Source organism: Ammodytes marinus, assembly GCF_949987685.1.
Source record: "Ammodytes marinus genome assembly, chromosome: 23".
Lineage (NCBI taxonomy): Eukaryota > Metazoa > Chordata > Actinopteri > Uranoscopiformes > Ammodytidae > Ammodytes > Ammodytes marinus.
Window position 1 is genome coordinate 14,738,955 of NC_137227.1, and position 17,714 is coordinate 14,756,668.

Below are 17,714 nucleotides of genomic sequence, written 5' to 3' on the forward strand. Positions count from 1 at the left end.
AATCAGAAATGATTCATTAATTGAATTATCAATCCCTAACTGACTGAAAAACCAGGAACTGTACATTTTATAATCTGACAACCCTTTTGGGCTTAAACTGGGTATTATTCTTAGATATTTTCCCCTTAGGCATTAAATACAGACGATCTACAGGTATTTTAGGTTGAGTCAGCAATTCTGGAGAACGCCTATTGTCAAAATAACTTTTTGGAAAAATCAGTGAATATCTCCTTACGATCCGCGTCCTTTCCTTAGGCTACTGTGTGTGCCCTGTAAAAAACTGAGTCAGGCTTTAATCGATAGCATTGTTGCTAGCTATGGTTCGTTACTTCAAATGTTCATAAAATAAATATGTTTTCCCTCAGAGTCACTTGAAGGTGATGAGGTAGTCCGGGTACGCTTGGTTATCATGGAACACAACATACATCTCGGGCTGGTTTATTTTATCCACCACACTGTCGTAGCGATCGTGGGGCCCCTGGTCAATGCGAGGCGGAGGAACTTTCATGCTGTGATCACCCTGTGTGTACATGCCGGTCAGGACTCGGGCCACAAACATTAACTGGGTACCATCGGCGGCCGGCCTGGAGTACGTGGTGTGGGCTGAGTAGCTGGCGTTTACGGCAAAGTAGGTTCCGTGACCCAATGCAGTTGCTGAGAATAAGAAGAAATCTGGAATTAAGAACAAGTCCTCATAGAGAAACAACACAAGGATACATATGATTGTCACAACAGCTCCACATACTTTATGATTGCTACTTCTGTCTGTAAAGGTTTGGAGACTAAAACTACAGTTTGGGTTAAGGAAAGTTATTGTGATTTAAGAAAACAACGTTAAGAGTTGTAAGGAGACAAAAGCAAACGGTGTTTATAGGTACAAGCAACTGACACTTCCTAAAATCTTGAGAGATTGCTGCTCAGGAAAATGTAAACATTTTAAGCCTTTGAACAAATGATGGATACTGTCATTTTTCTGGTGAGAGCAATCTCTGAGCTAAAGGGAAAGGAAAATAGGGAGGAAATAAATGTTGATGTAGTTGCTTTCAATCAAGTTAATACCCAGGATTTTTTGTTCTAGAAAAGTTGGCATACCATTGAGAACCTACCTTGTGTCGGTTTCAATTGTTGAATATAAACCCCAGGTCCCCCCAAAATTCCCAGAGAAAACACAGAAGAAATTATCTTGCAAGCCTCAATGTTTGTTTTCTCATTTACAAACTGATACTAATAATCAATAGCTAGCCAATGGCTTAACAAACATTTCCTCTTCTATCTCCTATTAACAGGTCCCTCATATTCCGTAAAAGTTTATGTGAAACTTTAAAAAACAGAATCAATAACAGTGATTAGTTCTGAATAAATAGAAATATGTAAAGGACATGTAGGATGTAAAGGACATGTAGGAAGCCACCTTTCCGCAGATACCACTATTGTATTATTTTGGGCAGAATCTTAGTAATCTGAGTACTGAAACAATGAAGTTGTCCAAAATATATTTTTTTACCATTTTGTCCAGCAAAGCGCCTGTTGAACCCAGTTTTCATGATGGAGTTGCAGTTGTCCTGGGTCGTCCCGTGGTACAGAAGCTTTTCACCTCCACCCTCCTTTCTGTTTTTCTCAGAAATTTGCTTCTTCTGCACCTCGTAGGCGCGTCGCAGATGGACATTCTGCAACCGCTCGATCTGACAGTAAAAAGACAAAACCAAGAAAATAGTAAGATGACAAATTTGCTTTGGGCCTTGGAAAGAGCCCTGTTTTTATTATAAGTTAAGAACTGAGATAAGGCGATGGAGGGCCAAAATAAAATATTTTATAGGCTACTTGATGTCTAGTCCAGTGACAGCTGCCCACCTTCATGACAGTCTTCTGGACGCTCCGTTTGAAGGCCTCCTTTAATGTCCGGTACTCTGCAGAGGAATGCTGCAGTGGAAATGATTTAAAAGTTTCACCAGCAGCCATGTTGTCCCAGTACAGGGGAAGAGTGAAGTCTGAAAATAGTTGGAAGACATAAATCAATGTCAGACTTTCAGATAATTAGAGTCAATGTGCTTTGTTTCCAAAACCAAATATGCTATGGATTTAGATATTCCCTCCGGTTATACAGAGAAAAAAACTTATTTTGTAGGGACACTGTGATTTTCGTGGGGCAGTTTGGAGTTAGCTATTTAATGGAAGGATCTGAGAAGTTATTCAACCACTGTAAATCAAATCAGCTACTTGTAATGGAGCCCAACCAATACAAAAAAAAATCCTCTAACCTGGCAGATTCTCTAGTCTTTTAAGACTCGCCCTCCGTCCTCCACTTGTGGCCTCCATCCTCTGTAGATCCACACTCCACGGGATGTTCTGTGCGTCCACTATCCCTCCTGCTACATCCCTTTTCTCGAGGTTGTGATTGGCTGTTTTGGGGAGCCTCTCCCAGTTGCCGTTATGTCCCAGGATGCACCAAGCCAGCCGGGTGTACAAATCCTCCTCCGCCCTGACTCTCACCTCTCTTCGGAGGCTGCCTTGCATAGAGGCGTTAATCATTTGCATCACTTGGTTGACGCCATCTTTTAACCCACTCACTGTCAATGTACCCTGGCCCGACTGGTCTTTCTGCAGGTACAGACCCTGGGTGTCCACCAGTTGCTTCAGATCATTCATATCGTTCTGGGTTAGTCCTGCCAGCTCCTCCTTTGTGAAGGTCTGAGTGGAGCACTGAGCCTGATACAGGTTCTTCAGCTTGGCCATGGCATCGTCAACATCCTTAGTGGTGAGACCCAGGAACAGGAAGACGGACTGCTGACTTTTGGAGCTGGTGCTGAGGAGGCTTAGGTCTGAGCTCAAAGGCGGAGGTGGCTGTAGCTGTAGTTGTACAGGAGGGAATTGAGGCACTGACACTGCAAGGTAGGTCAAAAGAAAAACATTTCTGAATAATATTCACATCACAACATAATGGACAGATTTCTAAGCAACCAGAAAAACACAGCTGATTCTCATCACCTCTGTTGATTACTGCAGTGGGATACATTTGCATTGCTTCCTCTTTGAATGCCAAGAAGACATTGATCTTGATCAGGACGAGGCGGATGCTGGTGAGGCAGCTAAGAGGAAAGGTGGACGTGGACGTCTTTATTCCTCTGAGAATGGAGCCTGCCACGACACCAGGGTGCAACCCACCAGTTCCTGAATATAAGGTTCAGATTATTACTGGCAGTGACTCAGGCTATATATATATATATAGCCTGAGTGTGTGTGTGTGTGTGTGTGTGTGTGTTGTGTGTGTGTGTGTGTGTGTGTGTGTGTGTGTGTGTGTGTGTGTGTGTGTGTGTGTGTGTGTATGTATATATATATATACTGTATATATTTAGCAGTCTGGAAAGGATTTCAGAATTCTTACCAGCACAGATGGCTGGAATGGCCGCGGACTCAAATCCATACAGTTCACAATAGTCAATGATGCTACACACAACTTGTTCAATGAGACCTGCATTCCTTTCTCCACATACATGGAAAATTGCTTTACAGGGGAAAGACCCAGGCTGGGATACAAAAACGCCTCCTCTCTCAGATGTTGCTAGACACACAACACAACAAAGTCAGGTTAGTATGAAGCTGTTTCCTGTGTGTATGGAAATGTCTACAGTATTTTTCTCAGATTTAGCCTCCACAAAGCAGAGTGTCTGTTGCTTCTTTTCTTACCTGCTGTAAGTTCAGTCTCCACCTCTAGTCCAGCTAAGGTTAAGATGTCTTTGCACACACCATCTGTAGAATAAAGGGTATATTTATTGTAGTCCAAGAGTCTACAGCCATGCCATAGCTACTGTATGGCTATGTTATAATGCACAGATATGCATTGAGCTTAATAGTAATATCAGCATGATAACATGATCACAATGCCTATGCTAAAATTGTTAGGTTAAAAAGATAAATGATCTCCATCTTACTTTAGCATTTTGGTATGTTAGCATTTGCTATTACCACTAAAAACACAAAGTACAGCTAAAGCTGATAGGAATGTAATTTGTGCAGAGAGGCCTCACCAACACCACGCGAAGTGTGAACCATTAAAATTTGTATCAAATGTTGAACTGATACAAGTAGATTTTGAATACTTTAAGGAATAAATGAAAAGTTTTGACATTAGATAAAATTCTTCTGGCCACCATGAATTTAGCACCAAATGTCATGGCAAACCATCTTAGAGTTGTAGATATTTCATTCTGCAATAAAGCATGAATCCAACCAACCAACATTTCCGTCCTCAGAGCCGCAACACTCACTTGAGTAAAAATAAATACACAATAACAATTTATTCTGTTACTAGGACATCCTGCCTTTTTGTATGCATCTTAAACTACACCAGATGTTACATACCTTTCTGAAAATCTTTGAAGTCGGTCGTGTTCACCACAACATCTGTGATTTCATTGGTGATGTCACCAAACACCAGCTGTAGTTGAACCCCACCACCCACTGTCATCGTGATGTCATCAAGGTCACTGGTGAGGGACTTGAAGATTGCTAAGAGGAAGGTCACCGCGACATGATGAAAAAATTAAATACTTGGAAAATACTTAAAATTCTGTAAATTCCTCGCTGTATTTGAAATAAACAGTCATTCAAAGTAGTCTGAACAGCTGTCTTGTTTACCTTGGCCTCCCTGGTTCATATTTGTGAGGTGCCAGTGGACGTCATGGTAGCACTGTAAATAATAACAACAGCATTAAACACTTCCTCATTAATAAATCATGCATGCAACAAACTAGTTACACAACTGTTGTTAGTCACCTCCTCCGAGTCAGGATAGCCATCTTTAATGATGATGTTGATGGTGTTGAGAGACCCAGACGATGCAGATAATCCAAACTGGCGAATGTTCTCAGCCAGCACTTGAATGGCTTCTCTCGGTGGGAATTTTAATGCAATTCCAGGTCCGATAACTGGAATAGCAACTGAGGACAAGCCGTGCTGTACACAGAGATCCAAACATCTCTTCAGCCCTTTACTGAGCGCCTATAAAACAAAATTGAAACCACTATTTTTTTAGTCACTAGTTTTAGTTCTTCTAATTTTTCACAAGGTTATATCAAATTTCAACGTCATAGTCCAGCAAATACTTCACAGTACCTGCGCACTCTGCCCCATGACTCCATCCCACGGCAAGCATTCAATGAAGAAGATCTTGGAGCAGCCGAGAGATGGAGGTCCATCAACCTGCAGAACATCACCAGGGGCAACAGTATACATGGCTGCCATCGAGTCCAACTTTAACTTGATTGCACTCCCTGCTTTCTTCAACAGACAAGTACCAATACTTGTAGATCCTAGCTTCTTGTTCAGCATCGGGACCACCAATACATTCACCTGTGGAAATAATGATCAAATAAAATCAATTTGAGTGTTGCATTGCTGCGATACTACTTAAAGTTTGAGTCAGGTATCCAGGAGAACGGTTGTTTTCAAAATCACAGTTGTAAAAATCAGTGAATATCTCCTCTCCTTTCAACCCACACACAGCATGGACATGTAGTGCATCGTGAGGAGATATTCACCAATTTTGACAAAGTGATTTTGACAACAAGGGTTCTAAAGAGTCACTGACTCCACCTTTAAAACTACAAGGTAAAACAGAACCTATCAAACCTGCTCATCCACCAAACTTCCCAGTTTGATCTCCAGGCTTGTCCTGTTGACTGCAGTGGCCTCTCCGGTGCTGTACGGGTGTGGGGTGATGGAAAGTCTGGATGTGAAGCTGCTTGGGAGGTTTGTTCTTTGTAGAACAGCCGCCAAGTTTGGTGAGCGCTCACCTTGCTGTTCCCTGATAAGGACTTGACAAGAGCTTTCTACCAGCTCCTTGCTCACTTTACCCTCTGCTTGGAAGTACCTCTGAGCCCCTGGTCCATCCAAAACCAACTTGTTCGATATCAGACTGGCTAGAGTTGAGGTTAGGGCCCGCTGTGTTTCCTGGACCAGACAACGAGGGCCAGAAACAAGTACACAAGGATGTGGTGAATGCGAAGCTCTCAGGGTCACCTTGGTCTGCTTCACGCCAATCATGCCTAAGAATTCATCCAAACAGTCGACCACTTCAGGATATGGGAGGTTCAGTGTTGCTTGTGTCTCAACTTGGTTCATTTGGTAGTCGAGCAAAATCTCTTTGAGCTTGTTCACATTCTCGCTGTAGCCGACAAGTTGTACTTTGGTGCTTCTGGTTCCACTAAGAACAGGGATCAAGCTGACTTCCACTCTGATCTCTCGACCGTTTGCCTGATTCTTTGCTTTCGTCAGTATTTCCTTCACTCTGTCTAGATTTGGAGACACAGCTGTAGATCCTTGCAGCTCCACGATGGCCACGCTAAGGTCTCTCTTGATTGCTGCTTCGGCTTCATCAAGGGCATCAGAGGACAAACTGGATAGGACCAGGTCCGACCCCACCTCTAGGTTAACAGGATTTCTGAGACTCTGTTCAAAGCGAGCCTGGTACTTGGAGATGGCCCCACTGGTTGCTATGAAGTTAAGTAAAACAGAGCCGAGCGTAACTTTCTTTACTTTTACGTTTTGGAGAAGTTCATCAAGTTTAGCAGCTCCGGTCTGGACCTCCGTGTCTGGGCCCTCCAAGATGATAACGGCATTACCTCTCTGGATTTTAACCTCCGGGCAACGTGTACGCATTTCTCGATAAAACTCTTCTTCAATCATTTTGAACTGCTTCTCCACAATTGGTAGATCTCTGCGGCTTGGCAGGCTCTTCTTCAGGTTTGAAATGACCTCCTTCACAGCCCCAACTTCACCCACGACCACAGCGTAACCGCTTTCTGTGTACACTTTGATATCATCAGGCAAAGAGGACTTTTCCTGCAGTAGGATTTTTATTTGTTTTGGCTCAACCACATGGTAGCAGAGGTAACTCTCAGTAAAAGTGATGAAGACCTGATCCACCTGAAGCTCCCATTTCTCCGCAGCGCCACTAAATGCTGCCCCAGGCCTCTTCTCAACATCCCCCCTAACGACGGCCTCCTCTTCGTCTAGGTTGAACTCCACTGAGCAGCCGATGCAAGTGAGTTGCTTCTGTAAGACTTTATTTGTTTTAGGGTTGTCTCTCAAGTAATACAGGAGGAAGACGTCCAGATTGAAAATTTTCTCAAGTCCTTTTGTGTTTGCTTTTGCGAATGTCTAAAAAAAAAACAAAGGTGATGTCAACTTTTGTATTGTCACAACTGACAGCATTTCACTTTTGTTTTCGATTGTCTGCTTGTTTGCTGTGTGCTTTTTGCATTTTAAAAATATTTGAATATACAGCAGCTGGCCCTGATGTAACGCGTTGTTGACTCTGATTAGAAACTAGTCTGGTGAGATTATTTGCCTCTGACATTTCAGTTTACCTAAATCATTAAAGTGAAAGCCAAGGTTTCTGAGCCGGGGATATTTGCTCACCTGTGTTTGACTAGTGGATGGCGGATCAGGGTTGTGTGGTGAGTTGGTTCGGCCTACGACAAGGCGTAGTTCTCCACAAGGAAGGGAGATGGCGTGAGTCTTCCTTTGCAAAACCCTTTCCTGGTCTGTAAAAAACAGAGTCCCATGTCCAAGGTCAAAACAAAAGCCTGACTACAACTGCTAGGTATATCATATAACTCACTTTAACACAATGGATTCCTTACCATCTTTTTCCTTGAAAGAGATTTTGTATATGTTGCCTCCAGCGTTTTCAATCAGTCCACAATCCCCTCCCCCAGAGTCTCGCCTTTTTTGAAAGTGTCTCCTGATCTTCTCCTTTTTCTTGTCTGTCAAATCTTTCGCTTCAAAGAACAAGGCATGTGGAAACTCATCCATTTTACCAACAACTCTGACCTCACAGGAACACTTTCAACAAGTGTTCAGCCTTTACGCCACCGTGTCTCTAGACGGAAGGTTGTGGTATCAAGTGCTCTATTAATTTCACTTTCAGTTACGACTGCAACTGCACACCCAATGACATAATAGCAGTAAGTGTGTCATTTCCCTGTTCAGTTTTGTTGAGCATACAGTGATCAGTGTTACTGTCACGATAATTTAGCTTGATTATGTTCTCAAAAGTAATGTTGACAGAGTTTTAAAAATCAAATTCCATTTACTTTTGTGATTGTAACACAGTTGTTTTTTGTGTATTTATTTTTTTAAATAGCTGATATTTCTTTTTATGTAAGCACTTGTTTAACACAAGAATGATAGCCTACTTCTCTCCGCTTGTTCACCAATTGATATACTATATTCTGCTGTTATAAGTGTTAGTTATTTAATTTATAACGGTCGTACCAAACCAAACCACTAGATGTCCTACCGAGACAATAAACTGTACTACAATAATATGATGATACAATGAGGACACTACAGCAGCAGCTTTCAGTTTGGCAATATAATCACACTTTGAAATCAAAAACAGCTTCGTAAAATGTGCACAAAAGATAATTAATGGATTATATCCAGTTATTTATACACTCATCATCACAATCCCAGGTAAAGTGTAGTTTATACACATTGCAGGCAGTCTTGCATTTTGTGGTGAAATTTGTTATATCTGTGTCTAAGGAAGTAACGCAACATACAGTAAGTGCAAAAGATCTCATCTCCTTGGTCCCCAAACACTAATTTATCAATAAGGTATAATTATTTATTACTACAATAGGTAAATATTGCTAAAATAATTAGAAGAAATATAACTTGGGACGAACCAAGGCCAAAACAAAAAAACAAGCATTTCTTATCGAAAAGAAAGGTGCTGACTAATACTGAAATAATGGACCTTACACGAGAAAAATATACAAAAGAAAATGGCTGCTCACCCCTACAGCTTAGACCACTGTGGCACTATGCCTAAACAAATCTCAAGGCTATAACACCAACAAGCTACAGAAAGAGATGGAGGCAAAGGATAAAATCAAGCTGCGTTTTAAAAGAGACATATTCACAGTCATTGTTCTGGAAAATGCTTTTTGTCAAAATCACTTTTTGTCAAAATCAGTGAATATCTGCTCATGATCCTCTAACTGTATGTACTGTGAGTACGCTGTTAATATACAGCCTAGGCTCTGCATGTAAACGGGCTTGTCGCTCAGTGGGGCCTTTTGTTAACATACAAGTTTACAGAGCCTATAGGCTGTGTATTAAAACCAAAAGAAATGTCAGCGCACACACAGTATGGATAGGTAGCGGATTCTATATTATGCAATCATATGCAATTATACAAAACACAAACAATGAACAGAATATGTCAATTCCAATGAAAGTGCCGTGGAGAAATACCCCGTCACTTTTGAGAAAACAAATCCAACTTGGATTTTAAAGTATCTTAGTCATAAACATTTTTGGCTGGGAGTTGTAAACTGATTGCCGATATGTATATTTTAGAATGCCAGTAAGCCGTGGTTGAGTTAGACCTTCCTTTTGTTGACACTAGAGCCACTGTAGTGTATTGTCTTATTATGTAGTGTAGGCTACTATCTTCTTAATTCCTCTTAAAACACATTTTCCGTAGACTAGCTCTGGTATTCACCAACCCCCATCTCTGTAGGAATGTGAGACGGGTGGTCGAGGACTGGGCTTCTGTAAATCATCGTATCTGTGTAAAAGCAGACACTGGTATGACTGTTTTAGCTCATCTTGTTGTGTTTACTCTGGAATCTGGGTTTTCTGGGCTTCGTTTGTTAACTGCAGTATGAGCTTGTTGTTTTAAATAAAGACAAATGTTCCTGAAGCCTCCTCTACTGCGTCTACTTCTTATCATCACGCCATACCACCAGAACCCAGTTAAGAAAAGAAACCACACCACTAAGAATAAATCAGCTTTTGTGTTATTAGAAAATGATCATGTAGACTACAGCTGGGGAATCATTACGAAATGCACAGGAAACCGGAGGGGGGTTTCAAAAATGTAAGGTTATTCATGAAACAACAAAAAAATAGCATATCTCAAGATACCATAACCTGATGTAACTGTATTAGCTGTAGCACTTGGCAGAGTACAGAGTGAGTTCAAATCATGTTGAATCTATAGTGTAAATAAACTTGACACCCACTTGATGCTGGCAAGCTTGTCTTAACATGAGAAACCCTTTCTATCTCTCGCCGGAAGAGCTTAAAAGGAATGGAATGGAAAGCGAATTCTGTGGAACATCCACTTCTCAGGAACCCACTCCTCCACTTACTGTGAATGCAATAAAAAGGAGGTGCAGACATCTTGTGGCTCTCAGTCTCGCACACTCATACTACCCGAGCGGAAAGATCCAGGATTCAACAGATCTTCTTTGAGGGTCCCTCGCTCATTTCTACTATATTTGAAACAAGGATGAAGACTGCAATCCACTGCATCGTTCTCTTGGCCTGCGTTGTCATTTGCACCTCAGCCTGTGAGTGTGCTTATTTATAGGATTTTGGCAAGATTTTTTTTTGTATTTCTGAATTCAAATGAGCTAAACTTTGACTATAAAAACACATATCCTCCTCTATTGCTTTTGCTGAACCTAACATATCAGGATTATTTATTTATGCTGTGACCTTCATATTTCCAGCCATAAAGAGGTGCCGATGTGTAAAAGCAACAAGGGTGTACCTCAAAAAGATCTCTGCTGTCAAGGTGTACGAACCTCGTTCATACTGCAGCAGGAAAGAAGTCATGTAAGTACCTACATTCACATGAACAAATGGATAAATATCCTGTGTTTTTGTTGTTGTATATTTCAATGTAAATTAATGTTGATTTTTCAGTCTTTTGCAAGTTTTTTGAGAGATTTATCTTTACATTAAACTTTCAATCTTTCTCCTGCAGTGTCACACTGAAGGACAACAGGGAGCTGTGTCTTGACCCTAAAAAATTATCCACCGTGCAGAGATTCCTCAAACGACAACAAATGTAAGTCCATTGTTATCAACTTATATTTATGTAATTAAAGTAGATGGAAAAAGGCTTGCCAAAGTGTAAGGGAAGGTTGAGCAATTTCAAGTTTTTCGGTAGGTCTCTGATGTGAGATGCCTTGCACATTAGGCCTTTTTACTCTCTTGTTCATCAGAGCAATGGTTCTCAACCTAGGGGTCGGGACCCCCTAAAGGGATTGCAAAATACATCTGAGTGTCATTAGATTAACTAACGAATGGCATCCATAAAACACTGCATATAAACATTTGATTTGATTTTTTTTGGACTTTCCTCTAATTGTTGCTGTTGCTATTAGTTGTTATAATTTTTATTTTGCAAGAGTACTACCAGATAATGTTACCACTTGAGACTCTGAGAATAAAATAAAGAAAAAGATCCTCCTTTCGTGGACCGGTCACATAGACATAGCTTAATTTTAAGAAGTTTCAAGCCAAACAGTTTGAAAACCACTGTTGTAGATGATTGATTTTCAAATTAAAGGTTGAAAATTCTGTTTTCCACTCAGGCTGAAGGCAAAACGTGCTGCAAAGATGAACACCACCCTGCAAACAACCACCGCTTCAAGCACAGTCATAGCCACAGCCACAGCCACAGCCACATTAACACCCCCATAATGCAACCTGCTTGTGTTTAAGCATTGTTCAAAATCCAAATAGGTTGCGGTTAACGTAGTCCGTACCTGATTCTACAGGATAAATAAAAACAGACAGGACATAGCTGAAAACAGGTGAAGTTGTTTCATGTCACTTTGTTTTCACACTGGCAGCTAAGGTTAAACTAGACACATGTACGAGGTTGATTTGGAATGGACAGGAAGCTCTCTGTCAAGTTTGTGATTTATGTGCGCTGGTACCAGTAGTATACTGAATCCATGGCTATTAAGGAGAGTATTTTTATTTTACTGTGAATATAATGGATGTGCGTCCATACTGTGTAGCCTATTATAACATAATATCTGTCATCTTTAAGACTTGGAAAAGCATTGTTTGTGATGCTATCCAAGTTGACAGTTAAGAATGTGATGGTGATAAAATGTGAACTGGGGTTTTCATCATGGTCCAAATGATAAAGCTGATATTTTTTTTATAACAATCAAATGTGTTTAAATGTGAATATATACTGTATCATACTGTGTGTGAGCTGAGTTTGTTTCTGTAAGGTTAAAATCATATTGAAATAATATATTTATTGAGTTGCATTTTTATTACCTTAATAAACCAGTACAGCTAGACAGTATGTACAATATTCTTATTCTTATTAATCATCCTGTGCTTTGGATTGTAAAAAAAAAAACATTAAAAGTCCCCTAACAGTTGTTTTTTAAAAGATGACAATTGTGCTAAGTCATACTGTAAATCATATTTTCATTTCTTACAGTCATGTGGCCTTGAGGCTTTGCATGGTGACCCACTTTTATCCCACATTTCTGACCAAACGTCTCATATTGACACATGCCTTCGATCATAAGGGCATTGTTGTTTCTCAAGTCCAGTCTGAAAGAGCTTTGTCAGTAAAAAAATAGGATTTCAGTCATATTTCCAGCAGTAAAATAACTTGTTTTAGTGTTGATCAAATTATGGAATTTCAACCGTCTGAGAAATGAATAAAACTGAAGGATATGGAGATTTGTATGCAAAAATGTATCAAAAAACAAATGGTAGTTAATGCTGCCCAAGTGCATATTTGTTTTTTTAATTTCTTGCCTGAATAGCAAAACAATGGGCTGAAAGAAGCTAAAACGATCTGCAGAGCTGAGGGTAACTGAGTTAGGGGATTAATTTTTGAGAGTTCGCTGCTATGAGCGACCGCTTAAACATTACTCATAGTTATTTGAGCCATTGCTCACATATACACATTGATTCTTGCTGCTTTAATACATCCACACCAACAATTGCAAAAAAAAAAAATAGAAAAAATAATACCGTGAGAAGAAGCCTTAATGGACTATTTCACATAATAAGTGTATTGTACAGGGTCAGAAAAAGCCCCCAGGGCAAACAAAGCAAAAACATAAACAACAGTTCACCAAGACTACTGTATCATATACACATTAGCAAACTATAAATCTTAGTTTGAGTACAGAACTGTGTCTGTTTTTCGTCTTACAGCTTAAGAGGGGGAAACAAGAGTTGAAACATCTACAGAGCTGCGACGGGTGGAAGAGCAATGCAGCTGTTGGCTTTCTGTCTGTCCAGACGCACACTGTCTGTCTGTGTGACTCATCTTTCTGACCGCGAACTGTTCTCTTTACCTCAACGGGGCCTCCAGTCTGTCCCCTGTATCCACCATCCCATGACTGCCTGCTGCTGCACATGTGAACGCACCAAAGTGAAACCAACACACACACACACACACACACACACACACACACACACACACACACACACACACACACACACACACACACACACACACACACACACACACACACACACACACACAAACACACACACACATTTTTTTCTCAAATTTCCCAGAGCACATGATGTCTGAATGCATAAATACTGGAGAGCAAAATGTATACAAACAGTTGAGAAACACTGCGTGATATCAGCCTGAGTTCAAGAACTTATCAAGCACCTGCACTTACAAGATGAAGCTCTCCATCCTGCTCCTGTTTGGGACCATGTTCGCCCTCGTTTGTGGTAAGCGTACACAACTACACGGTGGGACAACTTTCTGCAAGGCTAAACTTTCCTGTGAAGTGGGGAGTGACGTCAATGACCAAAATTATCACTTTGGAATGTGGATTTGAAGGTTTTTTTTTATATATACTTTATTGTAGGATCATATAATATTCTGATGAGTTATTTTTACATTTACATCATCCTACAAACAATTTTTTTTTATATATATGTAAACAATATAAATAAATTAATAAGTAAATAAATAAACAAAAACAACAAAATACAGTAATGATAAATAATATATATATACATATACATACACACACACACACATACATATATATACATACAAATGTATATATATATATATATATATATATATATATATATATATATATATATATATATATATATATATATATATATATATATATACATACATATATGTACACGTACATCCACATATATGCCTAGGCCAAAATATATTCATCAGTACACATATACTACATATGAAAAAATAAATAAATAAAACACACAAAAAAAAAGAACACAGAAAGTATATATACACAAGTTAAAACTCTTCCAGCTCTTCACGACTATCTTCAGAATATTAATAATACTAGTTTAATTACAATCTATATATGTTAACCATTTATTCCATCATATCGAAAACTCAGTTTCTAGGTTTCTAATTCTATAGGTAATTATTTCCATTTCTAAAATATTATTTACATTTGACTTCCAGTTTTTAAAAGATGGTGGACTAGGTTTTAGCCAGTTCCTTGTTATCTGTTTAAACGCTGCTATCTCCTCTATCTTAATTACGTGGATAAAATTACACATTGTACTAAGATTAGGCCTAAATATAATTTTGTGTTAAGATGTTGATGTCCATTTACTACAACAAAACTTTAACTTAAATGATAGCTGATCGCTCCCCAAGACATGCTGCAGTGTTAACGAAGCATCTTATGTTCCACAATTTAAGGCAGACTTTTCTTTAAGACACGAGAATCAACGTTCAGATAGTTTATCATTGTGGTGCAAGAGGTGATATAGAAAAGTCTTGTGTTGCATAAGGAGTAAATAACGTGTTTAGATGTTAAATGTTATTTGATGGCTTTCTAAAATCTGATAATATATAATGTCCAACCTCATCTATCTAATACATTTTTAATTGATGCTCAATAGTTAGAATCATTGAATAAAACTGTAATTAGACCAAAGTTTTTTTTAACCATTATGTCAGCATGACCTGGAGTTTTTAAGCTGTAGTGAACAGGAAGTTGACTGGAAGAGAAAAAGGGGAAGTGCTCATTGTAAGAACACCACTCACACACCAAGGCCATGCATGGGTTGTGATCAAATCACGCGATTAGTAAAAGTGATATTGACAGCATTTGATTTGTGACATTCTGACCTCATCGCTATAAGGCGATGCCAAGTTCCAACTAGGTGTAGGAACATAAATTTGTGGTTCCAGGTTTCGCAACATTGCTGAAGACAAGGCGAGTCAAAATAGAGCCTCAGGGCTCCTTGTCTCATTGTGCAATGTGTGTGTGTGTGTGTGTGTGTGTGTGTGTGTGTGTGTGTGTGTGTGTGTGTGTGTGTGTGTGTGTGTGTGTGTGTGTGTGTGTGTGTGTGTGAGAGTGACACAGCAGAACAGAGACATTTTCTTGGTGCATTACCAAAAATAATAGAAGCTCCAAAACTGAACACCCATGACCAATTTGAAAACAGGTGTAAGTTTACAGGAGATTTATGAGTTAATTTGTCAAAGGCGAGACTCTGCAGATACAAATGTTAACTTATAGATATCATCATGAGACTTTACCAGTTGGTTACTTGCATTAAAATAATGTTTTTTTTGTATTATATATTAATTTAATTCAGACATTTTTGAAAAAATATTCAAATTTGGCAATATCAAACTAATTAGAGCAAGCACTTCGAATTGCCTCTGTGTATGTTTTGGGGAAATAAATCTCAAAACAGACCAGTGCTTGAAAAAACAATGTTTTTGTCATGGTTTTGGCTAATGGATTGTGTGTTTGATGACAGGTATGCCCCCCATCGGCAGGGACTACAACACACACTGCCAGTGCCTCCAGGTGGAGTCCAGGATCATCCCTCCAGACAACTTGAGGAGCATCAAGCTGCTGCCCCAGGGGCCCCACTGCCCCGATACAGAGGTTATGTAAGTTTAACGCACACACAAACACATCCACATCATGAAAATGTTAAATTATAAGAACACATTTAACAAACCATTAACTTCAGTGTCTGTAAATATTTTTTATATAACTATATTTGGTCCTGTTTAATTAGCATATATTGGTGGTAGGATGGCCTAGAGGAAAGAGGGGACCACTGATCCCTGGCACTGAACAGGAGGGTGTTATTTGTAAAATCTAGTGGTTGCTGGTATTCCATCTACGGTACCCAACATCTACCATTGTGTCCTTGAGCAAGGCACTTAACCCCAAAACGGTTCCAGGGGCGCTGTACTATGGCTGACCCTGCGCTCTGACCCCCTCCGAAAAAGTGGAAAACTTCAGAGGGGATATGCAAAAACATACATTTCGCAATAGTGTCTGACGGCGGCAAAAAAAAAACATATTTACTCTGATAGTTCTCCCTATCATGTCTGTTATCAGTTATCACCTGATCTGATAGGCGCCAGGATACATTGTGTGCCAAGGATCACACAAAGAAATGGTGTGAAAAGAATGCGGAACATGGCAATACACCTGTCGTTACATGCTCTTCTTGTTTTTCCTTCACCGCTGCTCAGATGGAAGATTGTGAAAATAATTTTTTAAATTATTTAAATGTTGGGAATAAAAAATTTAGATTCTACTCATATCTGGCAGAAACATATTTCCATTTGAATCCTGGTTTTTCTCCTTTATTATACTTTTTTTTTTGATTAGGACTGTGTTGTAAGCACTGAGAATGTCTCTCAAAAAGTGCTATATAAATGAATGTTATAGTTATTATTCTTCAAGTCAATGTTTCTTAAATTATTATTTTTTCACCAGAGCTGGACTGTCTAGCGGGGAGAAGGTTTGCCTGAACCCTCATTCTTCCTGGGTGAAGAAGCTGATCCAATTTGTTCTTGGCAAACAACTTGGGCCACAGGGAGGAAGACTTCCCAAGAATCGAGCCTAATATCACGGGACAAGGTGAAAAACGTGTTGCAATTAAAGCTGTTGAATGTAGCTCCTTTATGCGACTATGAGCCACGCTGTTTTACTTTAACAAATAAAAAACTACACATTATTTAACCCAGTATAACTTACATATTATTTTAAACATTTTCTGTATTTTCATTTCAAAACTGTATTTCTGCTTAATGTAAAAAGATTTATACAAGTGTCCTGAGTAAAATTTAAGTGGGTTGTAAAATTGACGGAGGATGTTATTGTACTTTTAAAAACTGTGACTTCTGAATAATTTCTTTGTGTAGAAAGTTTTTCGTTGAGTGACATTTTGAACATATCATTGCTTTTGTAATTTTGTAATACCGCTTTGGGAGAGGCTTCTCCAACACTAACTAGCTCTCTGAAGTGAAGGGCTTCCTTCCCAAGCAAAATGGAAGATCTAATGTGAGTCTTAAAACAAAAATAAATGTTTGTTTAAACAATTTAAATGTTTGTTATGTTTTGTTTTAAGATTGCACCATATTTTCACACACACACACACACACACACACACACACACACACACACACACACACACACACACACACACACACACACACACACACACACACACACACACACACGTTGTTGAACAGTTGGCCATTGTGCAAGGGAAGTCAAGTTGAAGCTAAAGTTTACAAGGGAATTATCCCTTGTAAACTTTAGCTTCAACTTGACTTCCCTTGGGGGCGAATTTGTTTCGCAGCTAAAGTACACAGACTTGAACAAAAGATAGCCTGCATAAATTGTTGTAAAGTAAATAAAATGTACAATAACAAGACAATGGTCAGATTGGGGTTATCCCAATGTTAAATGTTCCCCGTATATGGCACCAAATGGGATGTTTAATTAATTTTATATTCCAGTTGAACGGAATGTGGAATAAACTGGATAAAATACAGTTGTAAAGTAAACAACACCTACTTGATATTAACGATAGACGCTTGATGTGTTCACTGTACCTGATTGATTCATGTCTATATGTTGCGT

General features: G+C 39.3%; 2 protein-coding genes across 5 annotated transcripts; one reads left to right on the forward strand and one right to left on the reverse strand.

Annotated features, from left to right (window-relative positions):
• Positions 1-35: 35 nt before the first annotated feature.
• On the reverse strand, positions 36-10,357 carry LOC307269220 (protein mono-ADP-ribosyltransferase PARP14-like). Of its 2 annotated transcripts, XM_080052094.1 has the most exons (15): positions 10,167-10,357; positions 7,644-7,781; positions 7,420-7,544; positions 5,629-7,158; positions 5,113-5,349; positions 4,774-4,998; positions 4,636-4,687; positions 4,360-4,506; positions 3,685-3,747; positions 3,383-3,559; positions 2,986-3,168; positions 2,259-2,882; positions 1,852-1,988; positions 1,505-1,682; positions 36-654 (listed from the first exon to the last, which is right to left on the reverse strand). In XM_080052094.1, the coding sequence occupies exons 1-15, from the start codon at positions 10,195-10,197 to the stop codon at positions 368-370; spliced, it is 4,134 nt and encodes a 1,377-aa protein (XP_079908220.1). In that variant the 5' UTR covers positions 10,198-10,357; the 3' UTR covers positions 36-367. The 2 variants fall into 2 exon arrangements, with proteins under 2 accessions (XP_079908220.1, XP_079908219.1); XM_080052093.1 differs by lacking the exon at positions 10,167-10,357 and having other exon boundaries at positions 7,644-7,911.
• Positions 10,227-17,115, forward strand: cxcl19 (chemokine (C-X-C motif) ligand 19). Of its 3 annotated transcripts, XM_080052098.1 has the most exons (6): positions 10,227-10,367; positions 10,530-10,635; positions 10,787-10,870; positions 13,003-13,539; positions 15,583-15,718; positions 16,563-17,115. In XM_080052098.1, the coding sequence occupies exons 4-6, from the start codon at positions 13,488-13,490 to the stop codon at positions 16,690-16,692; spliced, it is 318 nt and encodes a 105-aa protein (XP_079908224.1). In that variant the 5' UTR covers positions 10,227-10,367; positions 10,530-10,635; positions 10,787-10,870; positions 13,003-13,487; the 3' UTR covers positions 16,693-17,115. The 3 variants fall into 3 exon arrangements, with proteins under 3 accessions (XP_079908224.1, XP_079908225.1, XP_079908223.1); XM_080052099.1 differs by lacking the exons at positions 15,583-15,718; positions 16,563-17,115 and having other exon boundaries at positions 10,233-10,367; positions 13,003-13,342; XM_080052097.1 differs by lacking the exons at positions 13,003-13,539; positions 15,583-15,718; positions 16,563-17,115 and adding an exon at positions 11,400-12,125 and having other exon boundaries at positions 10,233-10,367.
• The last annotated feature ends 599 nt before the right edge of the window (positions 17,116-17,714 follow it).

Excerpts from the sequence above, each read along its gene's own strand:
- LOC307269220 (XM_080052093.1), bottom strand. The coding sequence starts at position 7,815 with ATGGATGAGTTTCCACATGCCTTGTTCTTTGAAGCGAAAGATTTGACA. Across the intron at positions 3,169-3,382 it reads CATTCCAGCCATCTGTGCTG|GAACTGGTGGGTTGCACCCT; the intron begins GTAAGAATTCTG and ends CCTTATATTCAG. Across the intron at positions 1,683-1,851 it reads TCCAGAAGACTGTCATGAAG|ATCGAGCGGTTGCAGAATGT; the intron begins GTGGGCAGCTGT and ends TTTTACTGTCAG.
- cxcl19 (XM_080052097.1), top strand. The coding sequence starts at position 10,307 with ATGAAGACTGCAATCCACTGCATCGTTCTCTTGGCCTGCGTTGTCATT. Across the intron at positions 10,368-10,529 it reads TGTCATTTGCACCTCAGCCT|CCATAAAGAGGTGCCGATGT; the intron begins GTGAGTGTGCTT and ends TCATATTTCCAG. Across the intron at positions 10,636-10,786 it reads TGCAGCAGGAAAGAAGTCAT|TGTCACACTGAAGGACAACA; the intron begins GTAAGTACCTAC and ends TTTCTCCTGCAG.